This window comes from Artemia sp. Qi Xiang Cuo, chromosome 7, assembly GCF_049724085.1.
Source record: "Artemia sp. Qi Xiang Cuo chromosome 7, ASM4972408v1, whole genome shotgun sequence".
NCBI lineage: Eukaryota > Metazoa > Arthropoda > Branchiopoda > Anostraca > Artemiidae > Artemia > Artemia sp. Qi Xiang Cuo.
The window spans coordinates 48,904,868-48,928,033 of record NC_142800.1 but is presented as its reverse complement, the minus strand read 5'-3'; the positions used below and the strand labels follow the sequence as shown (position 1 = coordinate 48,928,033).

General features: G+C 37.2%; 1 protein-coding gene across 1 annotated transcript in view; it reads left to right on the top strand.

Annotated features, from left to right (window-relative positions):
* The window catches only part of numb (NUMB endocytic adaptor protein), an 86,947-nt gene that overhangs the window by 7,696 nt on the left and 56,085 nt on the right, over window positions 1-23,166 (top strand). The window contains exon 2 of the mRNA XM_089091571.1: window positions 16,609-16,764. Within this exon, the coding sequence (XP_088947697.1) occupies window positions 16,630-16,764 (135 nt within the window). The 5' untranslated portion in view covers window positions 16,609-16,629. The remainder of the gene's footprint in view (window positions 1-16,608; window positions 16,765-23,166) is intronic.

Here is a 23,166-nt window from a genome sequence, read left to right as displayed (position 1 = left end):
ATTTGATATATAATGATATTAATTGCTGAAAGCTCATCAGTCCAAAATTTAATTTTTACTGTAATTTTTATTTTTATTTTCAATGTAGTAATAAATACAACAGAAAAATTTGTAATATAATTCGTTTTCAGTAAAGCGCCAATGATGCAGTAGGTATGTTTGTTTGCTATGATTGTTCATTTAATTTCTGTTCATTTTGGGTTACATTTCACTTCAATAGCAAAATATTTTTGTCTGTTTTAAGCTTGATTTGCATATTAAACTTAAGCGTTACTCGTTTTAAGATTTACTTGTTCATTTATATTAGTACCTGTTGTATTTTTTGCTATGATTGTTTATTCAATTTCTGTTCGTTTTGGATTTCATTTATTCTTTAATAGTAATTTCTGGTCGTTTTAAGTTCGAGTTAGTGTAGGTTTGTATTTCTTCTGATCTTAAGTTTAATATTTCCTTTCATTTTGTTTAGAAAACCTCTTTTTCAGAAAGTTGTTTTAATTAATTTCTGTCCGTTTTTGATTGCCAAAGTTTCAAGTTTTTTTCAAAATTCCCTATTTGAAAATAATTTTTTATTCCAAGATAAATTAACAGTTTTGGCAAGAAGTAATCGAATTAAACTGAATATTTGGTATATAATGATATTTATTGCTGAAAGCTCACCATCTCAAGATTTTGTTTCACCCAGGGCTGGATTTAAAGCTTTGACGCTTCTAGGCCCCAGCATTTTTGTTGCTCCGTTTTTGCAAGATTTTCGGGAAAATCCTCCAAACTTTGGGAATAGTGAAAGCAGCAGGGCCTAGTAGCCCTATTGGGAGAATATTGGCCTGTTTTCAATACAATTTTCATTTTATTTTCAATGTTGTAATAAGTACAAAAGAAAATATTTGTAATATAATTCGTTTTAGTAAAGCGCCAAATATGGAGAACCATATTTCATGGAGGACCAGGGGCCAGCTCCCATAAGTTCTGGAATAAAATATTGTTAATAAATATTTTTTTTTGGGGGGGGGGGGGGCATTGAGGGACAGGGCTGAGTTGCCATAGTCTTTGGAATAAAATATCGTTAACAATTTTTTTTCTTTGGGGGGGGGGGGGTCAGGCCATGCAGAGAAAACCAGGGGTCAGCTCGTTTAAGTATTGGAATAAAATATCCTTCATAAGTTTTTTTACTGGGGTAGGGGGTTTGGTTTATCTGATCTTTGAACTATGTTCAAAATCCTTGCATAAGAACCTTATATGGCCCCGGACATACAACACTTGCCCTGGGGCTCTGAGGGGCTGTGTTGACCATGGAGTTTTTGTTTATCGTTTGACTTACTTCAACCAAATGGCTATCTCAAAAATTTGATTTGATGAATTTGAGGGGAAAAGGCAGTAGTGTTAGCAGCCCTCTGGTCCCCTTTGACTCTTTAAAAGGGAAATAGAACTTTCAGTTTCCAATAGAATGAGCCCCCAACAAAGCTATACAATTATTCCTACCCTAAAAACCTTTTTCCCCTGGTGCATAATTTACAACACTTGCCCCCGGGTCCTGGGGAGCTGTTTAAACCCCAGAGTTTTCATTATATGATCTTTGGTCTATTTTGGACATAATTAAAATCTCAAAATTTGGTTGGACACATATGAGGAAAATATGGTTGGTGAGAGGGGGGGGGGAGGCTAGTTGCCATTAGATTACTTTGGACTCTTAAAAAGGGAGTTAGAAGGTGGGCTGTGTTATTCCTGGAGTTTTTGTTATATGATTTTTGGTTAATTTTGAACAAAATGGCTATATAAAATGTTCGATATTACGCATTTGGGGAAAATAGGGTTGGGGGGGGGGAGGGGTTTCTAGGGAAAAAGTGAATAGAAATTGAAAAGGTGAATAGAAATTTCAGTTTCCAGTCAAATGAGCCATCTCTGATGTTTATATGACAATCCCTTACATAAAACTGACAATCCCTTATATAAAACCTTATCTGCCCCTGTGACATAATTTACAACACTTCCCCTGGGCTCTGGAGGGTTGTGTTGACTCCTGAGGTTTTGCTATTTGATCTTTAAACTATTTTGAACAAAATGACTATCTCAAAATTTTGTTCAGATGCATTTAGGGAAAAGGGGCTGGGGGGGGGGGATAGTTGCCCTCCAATCACTTTTGTCTCTTAGAAAGGGCACTAGAAGTTCTGATTTACAGTCGAAATTTATACTACCATTCCTTCCATAGAAACATAATATGCCCCAGGGGCATAATTTGCAACACTTGCCCCCAGGTTCTGGTGGGCTGTGTTATCCCTTGGTTCTTTGTTATTTGATCTTTGGGCTATTTTGAACAAAATGGCTTGATAAAAATATTTGATTGGATACATTTGGGGAAAAGAAGGTTGACAGGAGTAGGGAGGAGAGTGCCAGCGTGGACGGGACCGTCTGCTGTTATTTATAATCGAGTCTAACGGTACAAGACCACACCTCATTCTAGGTCTGTTTGATGGTTTGCTGACGTTGTTTCATGGTTCTGTTTGTTGATGGTTGGTTTGATTTTTTTTCTTTTCATGGTTCTGTTCTGTTTGATGGTGATATGATGTTGTTCAAATTGTTTGATGTTTCTTGAGTACAGACATAAGTCCATATTTTTACGAAATTGATTTACATAATCGACAATGATGGAAATTTGACGGGGAATTCTAATGTATCATGAGGGGATTAAGAAGCAATCTGGCTTTTCTACTTTAGTGTCAGAGATAAATTAATATTCTTTCGAAACCTTAATAGTGTAACTAGGAACACCTTAGATATTTCCAGAAATTCAAACGAGATACAAGACAGTTTGAATATATTTAATGCGGGAAATGGTTTCCAGAGAATTTTAAATGTGACAACGCAGGGATGCCAAAACAAAGGAACATTCAGAAATTACATTTAGGGGATTATTTGGGCGAAACAAATTAATCAATATTTTAGGGATTATTTGGGCGAAACAAATTAATCGTCATTTTGAAGGATGATTTGGGGTGAAACTCTGTGGTCGTTATAATAGACATGTACACAATATGGAATGTAGACGATATAAAATATTGTTTTTAGCAATGGAGTATGCTAAAAAGTTGAAAGTAATAGAGCCATTGATGTCAAGATGACCTTGAGATTTGACCTAGCTTTACTTCCCAATTGTGTTTGGAATAATACACAAATACCAATCGAGCAGTGTCGTCATTATAAAATATGTTCTAACAATCTAGTATACTAAAAAGTTGATACTAATAGAGATGTTGATGGCAAGAAAAGAATTTTAATGAGGAAATTCAGAACAATCCTTAGAAATCCTTAGAAATCAAGTAGTGAGGTGATTATAGGTTTGAAGCATCAAGGATCGCAACCATCAGTGACACTAGCCGTCAAGGACCTCAACCTCCAAGGGTCCCCTACCCCCACCTCCCAGGGGGCCCCCTTCCCCCAACTTTTTTAGGCCCCTTCCGCCATTTTTTTTTACTTTTTTTGAAGTTTTTTTAAAGTTTTTTTTTATTTTTTTTTAACATGATATATTTTTTCAACTTTTTTTTTACCTGTCCTAGAATGAGATGAAACATACTTAAAACATTAAAACTTTACATTTAATATTTTCCAAACTCAAAATGAGAGTGGTGTAGATACGTTAATCATGACCTTTACTATTAGAAAAATAATATTTGTAGTAGCACTTTTTTTGGGACTGAATTTTTTTGAACAGAAATTATTCAACTTTTTTTTACGTATCTTAAAATGACATGAAATATGCTTACAGCTCTACCAATCGTAATATATGCTTGCTCAGAGACATGATGCGGCTTTCTCACTGGAACTCTATGGCCGGTTATCGACACTACCTAGTTTATTGCATGTATTAAATCAGTATTTTTTACGCAGTGGAACGATAAACACATAAGTCGTATCTTTAAAAAAGTGAAGATGGAGCATTTTAAAAAATTGTGTTCATATGATAATGTTATTGTAGCATTGAATGCCAACAAGGAGAAGTATTTGAACTGTGAAACAAGCACAAGTGGTAGCACTATCGGAAACGTATGCGTGCGTTGTCATGACACTAAGGAATTAAATTTTTTGGAGTACCAAAAAAATTCCATTGTACAAATGGTGGATATGCGAGTATCATTTCCAGAGAAGTTAGTACTCAAAGAGAATGCCAACATAAAAATAAAAGTTGATGAAGAGGGGTATCTTCTTGCTAATGCTTCTGGTAACCTACTACCTAATGATAGAACCTATCATCATCTTTTAGGTATTAGCATTCAAATGAAAGCAAAGGAGAAAAGAAAGGCCTACTCTTCTACTAATATCATAAACCATATCATGTCTACATGCCGGAACTGTTACCTGTGTACAAATAATGCGATAATAGACAGTGAAATTGCCAGAAAAATAAAAAGGGCATTGTCAGAAAACATCACTAAGGAATATAAAGATGAATCGATGAAAAACAAAGTGCCAGCAAACGTTACATACACCATTGATCAAACAGTCAATGAACCAAATAATACCAAAGACGAAACGCATATTGAGCCTGTCGATGACACACCAGTAAAAATTGTATGAGTCAAAATGGAATAGTGATTATTCTTCTAATTACGAACTAAGAAAAGACAATAGGTACAGTATCAAGAGAGAACATGGTGAACTATTTTATGGAACAGATTCAAAATGTCCAAAGTTATTCATTGATATTAATAATGTATAATAATGTATCTACCATATATTTATATTAATATCATAGATGTCATTATTTCATTAAAAATATGTTATCTATTACTTTGTTACACTCCCATTATTTCTATGTAACGCTAACAGATTCATAGAGGTTTGATTAGAACCTGAAATAGATTAACAGATACCCATACAGAGAGAGTGAGAAACACACACAAATATATAGATTCAGACATGAAAACTGACAAAGACAGGAACTGGGAGAAGCAAACATCAACCCATGGACATAGGCAAAGAGAGTGGGAGAGATAAAAACAAATGCAACTTTATATGATTCACACATGAAAATCAACAAAAACAGATATTGAAGTAAGCAAAAAAGCGGCCAGACACGAGAGTAAATAAACTAAGAGAGAGACTAAAACAAATACAACTATATAGATTCAGACATGCAAACCAACAAAGACAAGCACCAGGATAAGCAAACACCCGCCCAGACACACTGGTTTAGATAGTGAGAGAGACAAAAACACGTGTAAATATATAGATTCAGACATACAAACCAACAAAGAAAGGCATTGAGATAAGCAAACACCTGCCCAGACACATAGACCCAGAGAGTGAAAGAGACAAAATCAAATATAACTATATAGATTCAATCATACAAACCGAAAAAGACAGACAGCAGAACAAGCAGGTACCCACCCAGACACACTGGTTAAGACAGTGAGAGAGACAAAAACACATAAAAATATATAGATTCAGACATACATAGCGACAAAGAAAGGCACTAGGACATGCAAACATCCGCCCAAACACACACACACAGGCAAAGAGAGTGAGAGTATAGATTCAGACGTAAAAACCGACAAAGACAGACACTGAGAGAAGCAAACATCCACCCAGACACATAGGCAAAGAGTGGGAGAGATAAAAACACATGCAACTATATAGATTCAGACATGCAAATCGACAAAGACTGGCATTGAGGTAAGCAAACACACGGCCAGACACAAAAGTAAAGAGACTGAGAGAGAGACTTCAAAGATCATATAACAAAAGCTCCAGGGTCGACACAACGCCCCAGGGCTCAGGTGCAGGCATTGTAAATTATGCCATGGGGGCATTTATAGTCCTTATAGAAGGAATGCTTGAATAAACTTCAAAAAGGGCTCGTTTGATTGGAAATTGAAAGTTCTAGTTCACTTTTTAAGAGTCAAAAGAGATTGGAGGGCAACTAGTCTTCCCATCTCAAAATTTTTATTGGATGTATTTGAGAAAAAAAGGCTTGGAGGGGGCTAGTTGCCCTCTGATCTGTTTTGACTCTTAAAAGTGAATTAGAACTTTCAATTTCCAATCAAATGAGCCCTCTCTGAAGTTTATACAAGTATCCCTTCTATAAGAACCATTTACTCCCCCGGGGCACAACTTACAATGCCACCCCCAGGCCCTAGGGGGTTGTGTTGACCCTGGAGTTTTGTTATATGATTTTTTAACTATTTTTAACAAAATGGCTATCTCAAAATTTTTATTAGATGTCTTTGGGGAGAAAAGGGTGTGTGCGGGGGGGGGGCTTCGTGATCTCTGATCACTTCTGACTCTTAAAAAAGGGCACTAGAACTTCCGATTTCCAATCGAATGAAACCTCTCTGAAGTTTATGCAACGACTCCTTCCATATGAAGTGCCTCTTGGAGAAAAAATTTAGAATAAAACATTGGAGCTGTATAAAAATGAAATACCATTCCTAGAAAATTGTGTCTGTGCTATTTTGAAAACCTGGATGTCCTTACACTATGTTTTGATTTAGCCCAACATCATCCACCATAAGTCTTAGTTTAGCCCAACATCCACATTAATACCATAAGTCTTAGTAATGTTAGTACTAACAGCAGTAGTAGTACTACTACTAGTAATAATATATAGTGTACCCCACAGCATCCTTAATACCCTTAGCCTTAATAGGAGTAATAGTAGAAGTAGTAGGGGTAGTATATATATAGCACTCTTCTGGTTGGTTTAAAATCCCCCTTAACATGCGCTGAAAGTTTCAAATGAAAAATCTAAAGCTGAACTGGCCAGCCATGACAAAAAAACACAAAGCAAGAGAGAACTCTCACAACAAAGAAAACAAATGGGGCTACAGCCAGTAAAGACCTCATTATCACTTGAGCGGATAAAGGCAACACTATTGTAATAATGGACAGTTGTGATTATGAACAGAAAATGAAAGCCATTATTTCAGATAGCCCCACATATAAAAAACTTGATTTCAACTCCACTGTAAAATACATAAAGGCAACAAGAACTGAATTAAAGGCATTGAAAAAGAATTTACAAATAGCCCCACAATTTTACTATAAGTTTTATTGAAGAGGTTGTTTGGGGCCCAAAATATAAGGTTTACCCAAAATTCATAAGAATGGTATCCTGCTCCATCCCATTGTATCAACTTTTCTGTCACCTGTTTCCAAATTAGGAAAATGACTCAGTGACGTTCTGTCCACTTTTAGGAGCTCAAAAATCTCATCGAAAAAATTCCACTGACGTCATTAAAAAAAATAAATAACTTTGCATTGGAGGAGAATTTGATTCTCTGCAGTTTTGATGTTATTTCCATGTATTTGAATTGTGGTGTAAAAAAGTGTGAATATATATTAAAGAATTAAATACAAAAACACTTCAATTTATTACAGGATGTTTCTTTAGTGAGCATGGATGTTGATTTTATAATGAAATTGGTTACTTTGGTTAATGAATAGCTCCTCTTAGTCCTCTGTTGGCAAATCTTTTCGTTGATTTTGTTGAAACGTCTGCTATACAGAGTTTTAGACTTTCCCCATGTTTATGGGGTGGATTCGTGGATGATGTAGTCCGTATTTGGAAGCACGGATTTGAATCCTTAATCTTTTTCTTGAACATTTAAACAGCTTTGTAAAAAAAAAAGATACAGTTGAATTTGAAGAAAATAACAAGCTATATTTCTTGATATTTTGTTGATAAAAAGAGATAGCCATTTGCTTTTCTCAATATACAGAAAACCTACACACAGCAACATATATTTAAATATTCACTCATGCCACCCAGTTTCAGTGAAAAGAGGATTTGTGATTTCATTAGTTGACAGGGTTGTTAGAATTTGTTCCCAGGAATTTAGTGAGTCAGAATTATTGTATTCAAAAGACATCTTATTTTGTAATGGTTATCCGATTAAATTCATAAAGTAAATAATAGAAAATAGACACATTAAACATATTAATAAAATAAACGCAGTGTCACAGTCTTCCAAATTGAATTTGACAAAAAGTTATATTTTAGGCCTGGTACTGTATGTACCAGGCCTATGTGAAAAATTTGAATGGGTTTTATGTAAATATAATATTGATACATGCTTTCAGTCAATTAGACTATTAAGCAGTTTTCTCAATTCTGGGAAGGATTTGACTTGTGGCAATTTGGGTAGTCGTGTGCATAGTATTTCTTGTTCATGTGAAAAGTTTTACATTGGATGTAAAACTCCAATGTAATTTGTAAAACTCGCCAACAATTTGCTCAACAATTTATTGAGAATCATAACTCAATAAGTAAAGCTTTTAGTAAGCCTCTTGAAATTTTTATTTCAGCTTTGGCAGAACACATTTTCTGTCACCCTAATCATTACTTGCAGTTTGACAGTGCCACAACCATTTCTAATGATAGACGGTTTACACAGTGGGCTAGGGAGGCGATTGAAATAAAAAAAAGGCAACATATTCTGGCTAATATTTCAGTAAATAGAGAGACAGGTAATTTAAATGTTGATCCAATGTATAACATTCTGCTTAAAAAGTGAACCAATAGCTAATCAAACAGTTCGTGGTAACGAACTGTAAAGTAAGGAGCAACACAGCTCAATAGTAACCAAAACTCTAAAAAACAGAACTTGGATACCAATAGATATATCCAAAGAATTGGTTTATTATGCTGATTCCAAATATGTAAGTTTTATAAAGTTTAGTGTTACCCATCAAAGACTTAGAGCCTGAGAAAATTTGCCTGATTTTTGAAAAAGGGGAAAAACACCCTCTAAAAGTCAAAGGATTTTATTGAAAATCGGAATATCAGATACAGCGTATAAGAGAACCCTATTGTAGAGGTTTCAAGCTCCTATCTGCAAAAATGTGGAATTTTTTATTTTTTGCTAGAAGAAAGATCACAGATGCGTGTATATTAATTTTCCCTAGGGATAATCATATCGACCCAGTGGTCCTAGAAAATCGGGAGAGAGCTCGTTCGAACAGAAATTAAAAGTTCTAGTGCCCTTTTCAAGTGATGAAAAAGATTGGAGGGCAACTAAGCCCCCTCCTACGCCCCTTTTTTCCCAAAATCGTCTGATAAAAATTTTGAGACACCTATTTTGTTCAGCATAGTTGAAAGGCCCAATAGCAATGCCTTTAGTGATAATATTACCCCCCCCCCCCCCAGCCCCTGGGGAAAGGTCTTTGAGTTATAAAATTTGTCCATTGCTTACGTGTAGTATTGGCTAGTGGGAAATATGCATACATTTTGTGGACGGAGAGGGGAGGACAAATTTTCTGCTGGGTGGATTTTATAAGGGGAGAATTTTCCAGGGGGTGAACTTTTCAGGAGAAATTTTTCACTGGGGGAATTTGCCAGTAAATCATATGCAATGTCTTTTATATGTCTTGCTTTCTCTTTACCCACTCAATTTGACGCGTGGAGATATTAAGGGTTATTGTCCAGGGTAAATTTTCACCGGGGTTTGATTGTCCAGAGGATATTTCCGTGGGGATGGGGGATTTTTCCGTGGAGTTGGAGCCAGCTTTCCTGGCGTTATTTAAAACATCAGAAATTAAATAAAAAACAAGTTTTTTCGACTGAAAGTAAGGAGCAACATTAAAACTTAAAACGGAAAGAAATTATTACGTATGTGAGGGGGATTGTCTCCTCCTCAACACCTCGCTGAAGACACTTTTTTATAAGGACTGAAAAACTTCAGCGAAAAGAGTGAGGTTTTGAGGAGGGTGCAACCCCCTCCTGTACATAATAATTACTGTTCGTTTCAAGTTTTAATGTTGCTCCTTACTTTCAGTCGAAAAAACTTGTTATTTATTTAATAAGGGTAATGAAGTTTTACAAAATCACCAGGGGACTAGATTAAATACAAGATCTAGGAAAATCGCAGCAATAGTAGCAAGCAATAGGATTATTTTGCAGCATGATAATCAACATTTGTATTCATATTATTTTATCCAGTCGTTTTAGTGTTCTCATTGAAGCAACTCTATTAAAATTCTGTGGCGATCAGTCACACTGGGAACAATTGTAGATATAGATATTTGTTGTTTTTATTTCTTGGCTTTGGATTTTTTTGAATTTAGGCTATTTTAATTTTTATCATTGTTTTATTAGCGTTGAAGACGCCTTGTTTCATATGGGCGAAATATCCGCGTCGCTTTAGTTTTGTCTTTTTCTTCTACTGGCCGTAATCCCGTTTGTTTTCTTTGTCGCGAGTGTTATCTCTCTCTCTCTCTCTCTCTCTCTCTTTGTGTTTACTGAAAGTTTGAACTTAATACTCAATCCTGTTCCTGAGACATAGCTATTATGGTCTTTTAATAAACTGCCTCCACATCGTGTGTTTTAATTTAGTTCACTGTTTTCTTCAACATTCTCTGGAAGTTTTACTGTAATACCCTTAGCTTTAGTAGTACTAATAGTAGTCGTTGTAGTAGTAGCAGTTTTAGTAGAAGTTGTATTAGTAGTAATAGTAGTAGTAGTAGTATGCACATTTCGTATTTTGCCTAGTTCAACATCCCCCTTAACATGTCCTGAAAGCTTCAACTTAATACCCTAGACAATTCCTGGGATACTGCTGTTATGCCCTTTGGAAAACCTGCTTGTACAAAGGGTGTTTTTATTTAGTTCAACTCCCCCCTAAACATTCTCTGAAAGTTTCAACTTCCTACCCTTAGCCTCAGTAGTAGTGGTTGATGCAATAATAGCAGAAGTAGCAGCAGTAGTAGTAGTTGCAGTATGCACAGAGTGCTCCCTGAAAGTTTCACATTAATATCCTTAACCTCAGAAGATGAAGTAATAGTAGCAACATGCATACAGTGCCCTTTGATTTGTTTACCATAAACCTGAACATGCCCTTGATCACTTGATCATTCCCCTAAAGTTCCAACTTAATATCCTCAGTGATTCTTGAGTTTTCCCCTTTTGACAACCAGAATGTCCATAACGTGTTTTGGTTTAGTTCAACTCTTCTTCAATATTCTCTGACCTTTGGGATGTCAACCCCTCTCAGCCCTCAGAGCAAGGACTGTAAGTTACCCATTGTTTATATACTTGTATCTGTTATGGGGAAAGAGGGCATATTTGACCTTTGGTGTTCAAAAGACCAACAAGGCCCTCTTTCTCAATAACAAATACTATATATAAAATAATAGGCAAATTGCATAGCTTACTCTGTAAGCTATGCAATTAAATACCACGCCACCAAAACAGGAACCAGCATTACTAAGAAGGAACCAAAGTTAAGATTGCTAGTTTGGTAATTGTATTAAACACTTAATATTAATCTTTCTCAGTATTTAAATTAAGACCAATTTGCTCATACAAACTTGAAACAGCTGAAACTGTTTCATTATGCTAACTTTGAAATGCCTGATTAACAGCAAATAATCAACATTATCTTTATGGACAGTATTCACCAAACTGAGTTCAGACTCAGGTCACAAAGATTCATTCCCTCAAAAATTATCAGCATATGCAATAAATGACAAATTAGTTAAACCTGAAAAATGTGGCTGAATAATATGTAGCATCACCGAAAAAAGACAAACATTAAAAAGACGGAATGAAATTTGAATTGAAAATCAAGTATTTTACAGTAGGTTGCATCAAGACATTGCTAATTGTAGAAAGAGAAAAGCCAAGACAGATAGTCCAAGTAATTGAGAGGCAAATGTTTAAATGGCTGCGGCATGGGTAAATGGCGGGAGTAAGTATGACTCTCTTATTGGACGTATACTTGTTTGTTAGTTTTTGAAAGGCACGCCTGCCTAGGGTCTCAGGCATGTTGACCAGGCATTGACATAGTACCGTTAGATTGTCTAGAATGAGAGGCAAACAAGGCACGCCCGCTTATGGTCTTAAGAAGGTTGACCAAAAATTTGGAATTGACATAGGACCATTAATTTGCGTGAAATAACAGGCAAACAATCGTTTATTCATCTTACATTACCGAAATTCAGACCAAATTGAGACATTACCAAAAAAAGCATCTTCTGACTGTAGTTAAATATGGATTGACTTCAAGCTTGGTGCGGTGGCAACAATTTGGGGGGGGGGGCGTTGGTTGTGGTATGAGAACTTGCCCTATCTAATTTTCTCTTTAGATTGCAGTTGCTGTAATTATGCATAACTATACCAGTGGGAAATCAATCCCTCAGAGAGACATTTCCTGGTGGTAGCTCACCAGTAATAGGGGATGGGTTATGGTTAGTATTATAGTGATGCAGTGGTCGTAATAGTAGGGGAAAGATACGGAAAAAATGGTCGAACCAGGAAAAAATTGGTACAGAAATTATTTTTGCACCACTGTGTTCAGAAAAGAGAGCTCTACAACATATCAAAAATCTAAATCTCCATCCTGTTGTGAAATTCCCTTTTTTTCCCGGTTTTTGCACCTGTTTTTTATATACTTCCAGAATCCGAGAATGAGCAACCGTGGAAAGAAAAGTTTTTTATTGTTGGTTTCCCTTTTAAAAAACTACTTTTTTTTTGATAATATTTTCGAAAGAAACTAAACGTTTAAACATTTAGTTATTATAGTTGTTATGTTTTTGTATGAAGTAAAAAAAAAAAAAAAAAAAAAAAAAACAAGGGAAACACGAAACAGGGGTATTTTTATAATTGGTGCCCGAGTTTTGGGTTCATTTTTCCCCAACTGAACAAATAGCCTACTGGCGTTCAGATGGAAAGTATTTTGGAGTCCGAGCAGAGATTTAACACAGGTGCGTTTTTGTTTGTTTTTCTTGCCGATGCTTTTGTAACGTAACTACTAGGAAGCGGAAAGGAATCGGAGGAAGGAAATATAGAAAGGAAAGAAGACTACGCTCGTCCTACCTCTGTTTTCTGACACATATTTTATCAGCGCGATCTGTCTGAAGAAAACTTAAGTATAGCAAACAAATCACCTGAATGCAGCTCGGTTAACGCCACTAGGTAGGACGAAAAAGCTATTTCTCTCGTGGAAGCAACAGTATTAACGAATATCACTGATTCCTGTTATAGATATGACTGTCAGATTTCCCTAGTCAAAAATCCTTAAAGAACCCATGATACTCGACGCCGGCGCTCAATAAGATTGACAGTTCATTTATTTTAGTAACCTATCTGAACTAGGGAGGGTTTAGCTACAGATTTTTCGGTTCAGAATCAGGGTTTTCGTTGTAACATTCACCGACAGCTCACTTATTCCCAGTTCTCTTTTTTAGATTGCTGAGACCGCAGTTTTATGTCCCCTTTGTGAACGTTCAATAGACACCTCAGAATCGTCAGTAATGGCAGAAAAAGGAGCTACGGCGATCAATGAAGCTAGCAAATCGAGAGGTACCAGCATCTCTGTCGAGGCAAGGAACCAAGTCCATGTTGCTTGCAGAAAGACTTTCACAAACAAAATATACTTGTGGAAAATTGAGATTGAAAGACGACGAACCTTGCAAGAAAAGACGGAAGCAGAAAAAGTGGTACACCGATCACGGACTCCAAGTTTCAACTTCCAAGAGTGTTGCTTTTTCTGCACTACAAGGATAAATTTCAACACTCACGGTCATCTCAAGTACGCTAACGTACTGGATGGATACCTCCCACCCGAAGATCTCAGTCATGATCCCCAGCTCAAGCAACTTGAAAACTTTCTCAAGCAGAGACGCCAAGACCTGCTGACTCAGAGAACTGCGAAGCTCTGGTTTCAGTATCTTGACTTGGTTGGGATACTGCTTAAGTTCATACGTGCCGAGAGACTAGGCCTGTGGGATTTGCACCTATAATCTGCAGTAGAGATGCTTCCGTTTCTAGCAGCATCTGGACATAACCTCTATGTCAAGTCGGTCTGGATATACCAGCAACAGATGGCTAAGCTTCAAACTAGTCACCCACCAATCTTCGAAGCATTTGAACAGGGAGGTTACACCATTAGAAGATCAGAGCGACGCTGGGCTGGGCTCTCGGCAGATCTTGTCATCGAGCAGGAGTATATGAGAAGTCTGAAAACATCGGGCGGTCTTACACCTGGAGGTGGGATGACAGAACAGCAGAGAGCCATTTGGGTTCTGTCAAGACCAGCATGCCTGGAGATCAACCTCTTGATGCAAAATTTGACAAAAATTGGTTACTCGACAAGTGAGCAGCACCGCGACATGAGTTCCAGTAGAAAGGAGCGTGACTTCGACGATACCCAGAAGCTCGTCGGATACTTCGGAGAATCTTCTCCGTTCAGAGGTGACAATCAGCTTAGAAACATTGCCAACGGCATAACTTCTTCCCAAGATATTAATGTTGACGAAGCCGATGTGGCTGGAAAGTTGATTCTAAGTAAGATGACGGGAATAACCTTGAAAGAGCAAGTCTTCAAGAAAAAAGACCAAGTGACCCTAATGAATGTCAAAAAGGCGGGGTCCTCTGTGGTAGCTCACATAGATCCGGCGCTCCTTTTCCAGCGGTTTATAATAGTAGCCCAACGAACTGACCTCCGAGAAGAATATTTCAAGTACGAACTTTGTACGATTCCTCCTCTTTTCGAAAGCGATGGCCTTATGAGAAAAGTAAATAAGCCAGAGCTTGCAAAAGCGATCTTCCAGGCTTGCGGGATTGAGACTCAGTCAACCTCAAGACCTGCTTCTGCGTGTAATATCGCCTTGGATGGTGGTTCTCTTCTACATCGAGTTCCATGGAAGGTAGGGTCAAACTTCAAGGTCATCTTTGCTTTATACGTCCATTACGTACATGCAAGGTACCCTAGTGCGATCGTTGTGTTTGACGGATATGAAGGTGGTCCAGCGATCAAAGATGCCACCCATTTACGTCGAGCAAGGATGGTTGGCGCCAAGTCTTTTTCACCGAAGAGATGACCATCTGCATGAAGAAAGAAGAGTTTCTTTCATTTAAGACAAACAAAGGACGTTTCCTGAAGCTGCTCGGCAACCATTTGGAAGCCGTTGGTTTCCGAATTTTCCACTCGGAAGGAGACGCCGATGTTCTGATTGTAGAAAAAGCCGTAGAAGCTGCTAGTCTTACAGACACAATCGTGGTTGCTGATGATACTGACATCTTGGTTCTTCTGATCAGTCGATGTGATTCGCGTTCCGGTCGTTTATAATTCTCACCTGAAGCTAAGTTTGGTGGTACTATTTCAGATTTGAATATTAGTGAGATGAAGTAAAAGCAAAAAACAGATGTCAGCAATCTCAACAGTTCTGTCATGCCGTGCTAGGTTGTGACACAACCTCTCAACTTTACGGACTAGGAAAGGGCAAAGCCGTTCAGCTGCTACTTTCCAACAAGAGTTTCAGGGACAGCGCTGCTATATTTGGCGACAAGCTCATATCGCTTGACGATATTGTGGCAGCAGGAGAGCGAGCATTGTTGATACTGTACGGTTGCCCTGATGTTTCGAACCTGGACACTGCCAGAAAGCTAATCTTTCACAGAAAAGTGAGCACTGCCACCACTTTCGTGCATCCACAAGAACTGCCACCGACTCAGGCAGCAGCGAAGTACCACTCGCTACGTGTCTACTGCCAAGTTCAAATCTGGCTCGGGAACCCAGTAGACCCTTTAAGCTTGGGATGGAAACTGCAGGATAACGAAGTTTTTGTGCCAATAAAAACAGATCTTCTTGCCGCTCCGTCTCAGCTGCTGAAAATTATCAAATGCTCGTGTCGTATTGACGGCTGTGATAGTGAAAAGTGTACCTTTAAGAAAAACGGACTTGAGTGTACTATAGCCTGCCGTACCTGTAAGGGGAGTTCGTGCAACAATTCGAAGTTTCCAGAAGAACAACTTAGTGAAGAAGAATAACAGTTAACTGTGATGATGAAAAATCTAGTTCCTACATTTTGATGATGTGCAATTTCTATATATTTGAAAAATAAGATTAAAGCTTTTCTCTGAACACATTAAGTTAGAACCTACCTTGTCTCATGGTGTTTGGCGCTGAGGTGTTTTGTCATTCCTGTTTATTGTTGTTTAGTCTTTTTTTTTCTAAGCCTTTCATTTACATAGCCCAATAGACTACAAGAACGACAAACTTATTTCGTAGTAGACCTTGTTAAATGCTGGTAAGAGTTTTTTTTCCCCAAATACACATTTTTATTCCCCATTTTTTTTTTTTTTTTGCTGATAAATATTTTTCTTTTGGTCAGGTAACGAAATGAGTATCAGAAATGAATTCAGAGCCAAAAGCTGATCTAAAAAGATGTGTAAAACATTATAGTTTACGTTTTTAATTTTTTTTTCCCGGTTTTTGAGAAAATAAATAAAAAAAAATTAAAAAAAAAACAATTTCGCATCGAGCTAGAGATTTAGATTTTTGATATGTTGTTAAGCATTTATTCCGGTTCGGATGGTGAAGAAGCCATTTCTGTACCAATTTTTTCCTGGTCAAAACTTATTTTTCTCCTACTATAACCTTAATTGAGGATTTCATAGAGTAAGGATATCAGAATTTCAGACCCTTTTTATAATTTAGATACCCTCCCCCTGTGGGTAGATACTACAAAAATATGAAATCAGTTTTGGATCACATTTTGAAAAAAAATGAAATCACATTTTTTATATATATAGAAATAACTCCCAAAAGGAACTGTCTGTTTTGTTTGAATCTTTCTTTCCTTTCTTTCCTTTCTTTCTAAATTGAAACTCAATTTCAGGGATTTACAGTACTTGTTTCCATGGAAAGGCTACGCAGAAGCTTCAGAGAATCATTCCGGAGAAAAAAAGATGGTAATTCAGAAAATTCAAAACCGCACCAGTGGCAGACAGATGAATCAAACGTTAGAGGTGGAACCTGTAGCTTCCATGTTAAAGTAAGTAAGATGAAGTCTTTTAAGAATCACATACGATTTTCAAGATCATTTTGAGAAAACTATTTTGGGGAAATTAGAGGTGAAACTTTGCTTGAAACATAAAACTAAATAGACACAAAGTCAAAACTGATTGAGATTAAGTAAATTCAATTTGGGGGACATGTTACACCCTGTTGAAATCAGGATTATGTTAGGATTGCTTTTTTAGTCACACTTACACTGAATAGATGCATTTATTTGAAAAGTGGATATATTGCACCTTGTTACAATCAGAATCATGCTATGTTTGATAATATATTTAATTTTAACCCCCCCCCCCTTCTTCCTTTTGTATAGACATGTTACATTTCTTACAAATCTGGTCAGTTGGGGAGCTCAATACAGACTGCTCATCACTGGCCACTGAAAGTATCTAAAGTTCAATACAGTCAATCTGACACAGAGGCACCAATTGAGAGGGGGGCTTGGGTATGGATACTACCCAGGTAACTTAATAGAAACAACCCAACTCAGTCAGCCCTGTACAGAAAACCAATAACTCAACCTACCAAAAGCCAACTTAGACAACTTAACTCAGCAAAACTAAAAAAAAAGGCAATAATACCCAAAAAAATAACCCAGCCAACTTGATACAGTCTACTGAACACAGAAAAAAAACAGAGATAAATTAATGGGCTAGAGACGGCTTTACGCAGAAAGGTCAATCCAGCAAGCTCAACATACCATAAGTAAAACCTGTTAGTTCAGCTTAGACACTAAATATAAGAAATTCTCCATAGAAACCTCAACCTATTCAACTCAAAACCTGGAACTGGACACAGGGAACTCAAACCAGTTGACTGAACAGAAGAAACATAATACAGATTATTGAATACTGTTTAATTTTTTTTTTTATTATGGTCAATCCTGAATTAAGAATTTCCATGTTTTGTGGCCCAACTATTTGTCCCCTGAGTCTCATGCACCCACACGGCTTAACATCACTAGTGATTTTTGGACAGGGAGTGATCGATGTGAAAGCGGGGGGGGGGGTGTTGTGTAACGGAAATCTAGTCTTACCTCTAAATGTACCGTGAAACAGGCTGTCAAACGTTGAAAACCGTTACTTCTGAAAAGAGCTATTTTTAGTGTCCAGTTTAGGGTAATGGGGAAGATGATGTTTTGGGAGACATAAAGTTGCAGTGTACTAAATCAGGCTGTAGAATTGGTTTCAACACAGAGATTTAATCTACATAGAGCTTTATTAGACCCTAGCCTAATTGAAGTGTCATGATATACTGTTAATTTTACAGCAGATCAAAAGCATTCAGTGGAGACTGGGATATTTAATTTTGGCAAAATAAATGATTTTATGTTCAAATTGTTTAACATTCTAATATCTCAAAGGACTGAAGGAAAAAATGAAGTGTAAGGTTATATGGAAATAAAAGAATTTACTCAAGGAAAAAGATTGCGGAGATGAAGAAAAGTATTATTATCATTATTATTTTATTACCCATTATTAAACACACAAAATGTTGTAAATAGAGTACAAGAAAAGAAAAAAAAGTAACATCAAATAACAACAAAATATCCGAAGAAAACTCAACTACAGAAAAACAAGATTAAGAACATTCCTACGACAAACAAAAAATACAAATTTAAGTTATTGCGACATATAATGAAGAGAGGCTTGGTTCAAACGCCTTTGCAAATCGAGCACGGCGATTCAGTACAGCTATAAGCGGGTCGGCTATACCATACTTCAGAGATATATTCGAATTCCTCATCCAAACTGGAAGATGAAGCAGATACTTGCCATATCTATAGAAAATAGACCGAATATTGCGGCGATCAGACGAAGTAAATATTTTCCAAGACGGAGATAGGGACTAGCACATGTGGCAAAACAAAAGCATTATACACCCTTGCAAGTAGAAAACGGTTAAAGTGGCACTTCATTGAAACGAGAATTCCATAATTTCTGCGTGTCTTTACAGCGAACAATGAAACAAAGCAATCGCGGGTTTCTTTAAGATCGCTACAAATTGGAAGGCCGAGGTACATAATCTTAGACGAAGACTTAATCGTATAAATACCGAAAATATCATCAACTGGTACACTATCTTTAACATCACTATTAAATACAAGCGCTTCAATCATCTGGGGATTGAATGAAAGACCTATAAAACCATTCTCCTTACTCCAAGTAGGGAAAATGTTCGATGCCTATAATAGTTGTACTTACGTTTAAAATGGCGTCAGCAGAGTCAATTGCCAAAACATTGAGACCTCTAAAGATACACTTAGACTAAACCAGCTCTTGCGATGAAATAATTCTATTATTGAAAAGCGGTGGTGAAGTAAGTGCTCCTTGGCGTATTCCCTTCACTACGGGTATAAGACTAGAAGATAGGATTAAAGCATTAACACACGGTACATTTACACGCGCTTTTAAATTACTATACATAGTCCTCAGTGTGCGTATAATACACTTATCCAAGCCACGTTTCCGGGCCGACAACAATATCTGAGGGTGCACACCGGAGTCAAACGTGCGGTTGACATCGTGACCGGCAAAATACAAAGTCTCATTTGAATCATCAGCGTCAATCAACAAATCAAACAATCAACAACAAATAGCAATCAAATAATGCGCGTGTTCTCTACTCATTTTCTTCTTGAAACCAAATTGGTTATCCGGCGTGTTACATATAGCACTAAGGCTATTTACAACAAGCAATTCAAATAACTTGCACAGTATAGGCGCGACAGTTATCGGGTGGTAAGAAGAACACTGCCCTCGGTCTTTTCCCTTCTTTAATACAGGAGTAATTACCCCCGTGCAGAATAGGTCTGGAACAACCCCAGCATTAAAAATCATTTGGTACAGGAGACAAAGGTGCTCGACAAGGTTCTGACTTCCCGCTTGCAGATGCAATCCGCACAGGTTATCTGCCCCCTCGACAACTTCTTCTTCCGTTTCAAGAATGCCTCACTGACTGACGACTTAGAAACAACAAAACCAACTTCCCGTTCACATTCCGCAAGACTCGCATCAAGCTCAATAGAAAATCTATTTTCCAGATCAGTATTAGGCGATGAAAACTCGTGCGTAAAATATTTAACCCACTCACTCTCACTGGGCAGAACATCAACTGATTCTTTACGTTTCTTCTTTTTTAGGAATTTCCACATGCGATCGGGTTCTTGCTTTATATATTTACTATCACATTCAATAATCATAGCACGATGTCTAGCGAGGGTTTTTGCGAATCTTCGCTTAGTATATAATCGGATGGAGTTCACTATACCATGCCTTGGTCGGTCATTATCTATCCACATTCTTAACCAGAATTTCGCGTCCGCACACGCATTTACAAGATCCGATTTATATGACCAGTGGGGTATTTACGAGCCAATTCGAACACGACAAATCAGTACTGCAGCCTTTTCCCACCACTGCAAGGCATGAACTATTTCGCTACAGTATATATTGATCAGTACTTAATTATCACTTGCTGCAACTAAAGAAGATTTATGAAGTAGATCGTAAGGGACGCGAATTCTTGCTAAAATACCGTCACATACCTTCTGCTACAAAGAGGTATTAATTTTATCCCACATAACTTTCTGATGCCTTTTTCTTCCACTGGGTAGATCAGGGTTGTAGTTCGAAGATGTACTAGGTGGGAAATCATAACTAACTGGTAAGTGGTCAGATGCGCTGATAGACGTATCCACATGTGACTGGTAAAGGGGAACTGGTTGATGAGAAAACATTATAAAATCAAGAGATGAAGTTGCCCCAGAGTTATGCACATACGTGAAATCGAGATCATTTTTTATTATGTTTAGACCAGCGCATGTAGTCGAGAGTACTTTGGATCTAGGGCTTTCCGGATTCAACAAATCACAATTCATATCTCCGGCAACAATGTACGACAAATCTTGGGTGCGACAATTTGAAATAGCGTTTGCTAATTTCCGACAATCACAAACGAACTTGGAATATGATCTAGATGATTTGTAGTCCGTAGGCATATAAACTGAGAAGATTATTGTCCGTTCAACCTTAATCACAATAAAATTATCGGAAACTTGGAAAACTGTCGCGCGTAAAGACTTTGAAGCAAGGATTGCGATACCACCTGACGGCCAGCCACTACCACTCAATTTCGTACCAACAGCAAAAAGATCGATTGAATCACCGATATTTAAAAGTTCAGTCCCTTCATTAATCAGGAAATGTTCTTGGAGACATACAATGTTATGATTGCGAATTAGGTTTTCGAGGATAGGCAGTTTGTTGATTACATTTCCGTTAATGTTCCAAGTAATCAGACTTAATTCGCGATTCATTTCTTGACTGCAAGTAACTTTTGCACTTCCGGACAGCTGAAAATGTAACAAGGATGCTTGTCCGAACCACAGAGTGCACACTTAGTCAGCTTGATGCAAGGGCTATCCTTAGAGCTACTGTGGTTGTCCCCACATCTTGAACGCTTGCCTTTGTTCCAGTAGAATTTGGCCACGTGACGAAATACTTAACAATTGAAACATTTCATTGGAAGAAATAGATATTGAGAGATTGGGATGGATTTGTAATCAATTACTGGGGGTGATATGATGGCATTTTCGAGGTTCACCTTGGAAGAAAACTGAAGTTTGAACGACCTAGAATTACCCAACTACAAAGCTCTCAAACAGTTCGGAATAATCTCGCAGAGTTCTTCATCGCTCATATCTGTAGAAACGTGACGTGCTATTCCGTAGAAGTATGGTTGTCTCACTTTTGCCTCTACAGATCTATCGTTAGCACATAACGCCTGTGCAGCTGCATCGGAAGACTTCTTATCGGCTCAGTAATCTGCAACTGCATTGCATTGGCAGACTTCTCAGTAATCATTTCATAAGTCTGTTTTCACTTTTTTTTCAAGTTACACTAGAGAGGCTGGCAGTTAAATCCTTTAATCAAGGTGAGTTTGTAACCAAGGGAACCGCGTTTCTAATAAAAAAAAGTGAGAACAGGGGCTTTTATTTTTTACTGGAAGGTTTAAAGTCTATGATTTCCTTCAGGATATCTCATTAGAGCTAGGGATGGGTGATTTGTCATGGGTTTATTAAAGAATATTTGAATATATAAATCTTAAAAGCATGCTTTGAGTCTACCTGGATTCTCACAAAAAAAAAACTCTTGAAACATTGAAATGAAATGAGTTTCGTCCTTTTGAAAAGAGAAAATACAAAAACCAAAATGTGCATCTCCTTGCCAAAAAAGGAACTTGTTAATGTTCCCTCAGATTTATTATGGTTTATGTACTATTATAACATTCAAAGTTTAAGATAGTTTGTTTAAATTGCTTTAATTTCGAACGTAATAAAAACCTCCAGATTTAATTCTAGCTTCATTTCTATGGTTTTAGGCCATGAAAGCCTAAAATATGGTAGAAACCATATCTGAATATAGGAAAATAAAAGTGTGTGGATATTTACCCTAGATTGTTCCTATGGTCGCTCTCACCAAGGAACGTTGAAGCTGAATTGTATCATTCTGTTTTGTAAATTCCTCCTCCTCTCCCTGTCCCAAGAAGAAAGACTTCTCCCTAATAATAATCAAAAGGTCCTTTCCCCAAGAACTGGAACCTGTGTCCTAAGATGTATTTGGGCTTGCGATACCCTTCCCCTTGAAAATGCTTTATTACCAATCCTCCCCCTTCCTGTATAGCCCTATGGAGAAAAATCAAGAACAATTATTCTAATTGCTCTTTTGTAGGGATGTATACCTTTTCATAGTTGCTACACCTGACCAGTTTTTAAATCTTTGTCAATGTTGAAGGGGGAAGAGGTCTGTTCTCATTAGTCAACCCATATCGGCTTACCGTTTTCCATGCCTCTACATTCCAGAACTGTATGTATTATATTTGTCCACTTTCGTTGTTGTTTTTTGCTTGTAAGGAGAAGGGCAATCAAGTTTTTTCAGGTTTCTTTTTCTGATGAAAGAATTTACTCTATCAACATTGTGTAATGCATTAGCAGTCGCAAAATAATCATTACCTTTCGATGAGTTAAGACGGGGAATCCTTTTTCGCCTCGATATTTTTTATTATTATTATTATTATTTTTGTATCATCCAGGTGTTTTAGATGAAAAAAACCGTGTGTAGGAAAGTTATATAATACCCTTTATTACATAGAAAGCTCAGAACGAATTAGATTTTTTCTAATTGTCAACTTTTCTTTGTTTTATGAAGGACAAAGAAATCAAAAAGTCGGCAAAAGCTGACAAGCGGAGATGTGTAGAAAAGAAGGCTAGACTAGCAGAAGAAGCAGCTAGAAAAGGAGACTCAAAAGAAGTTTACTGGCTCACAAATAAAATACTAGGAAAGCTGCCGAGTAGATCCAGCTAAGTCAAAGATGAGAG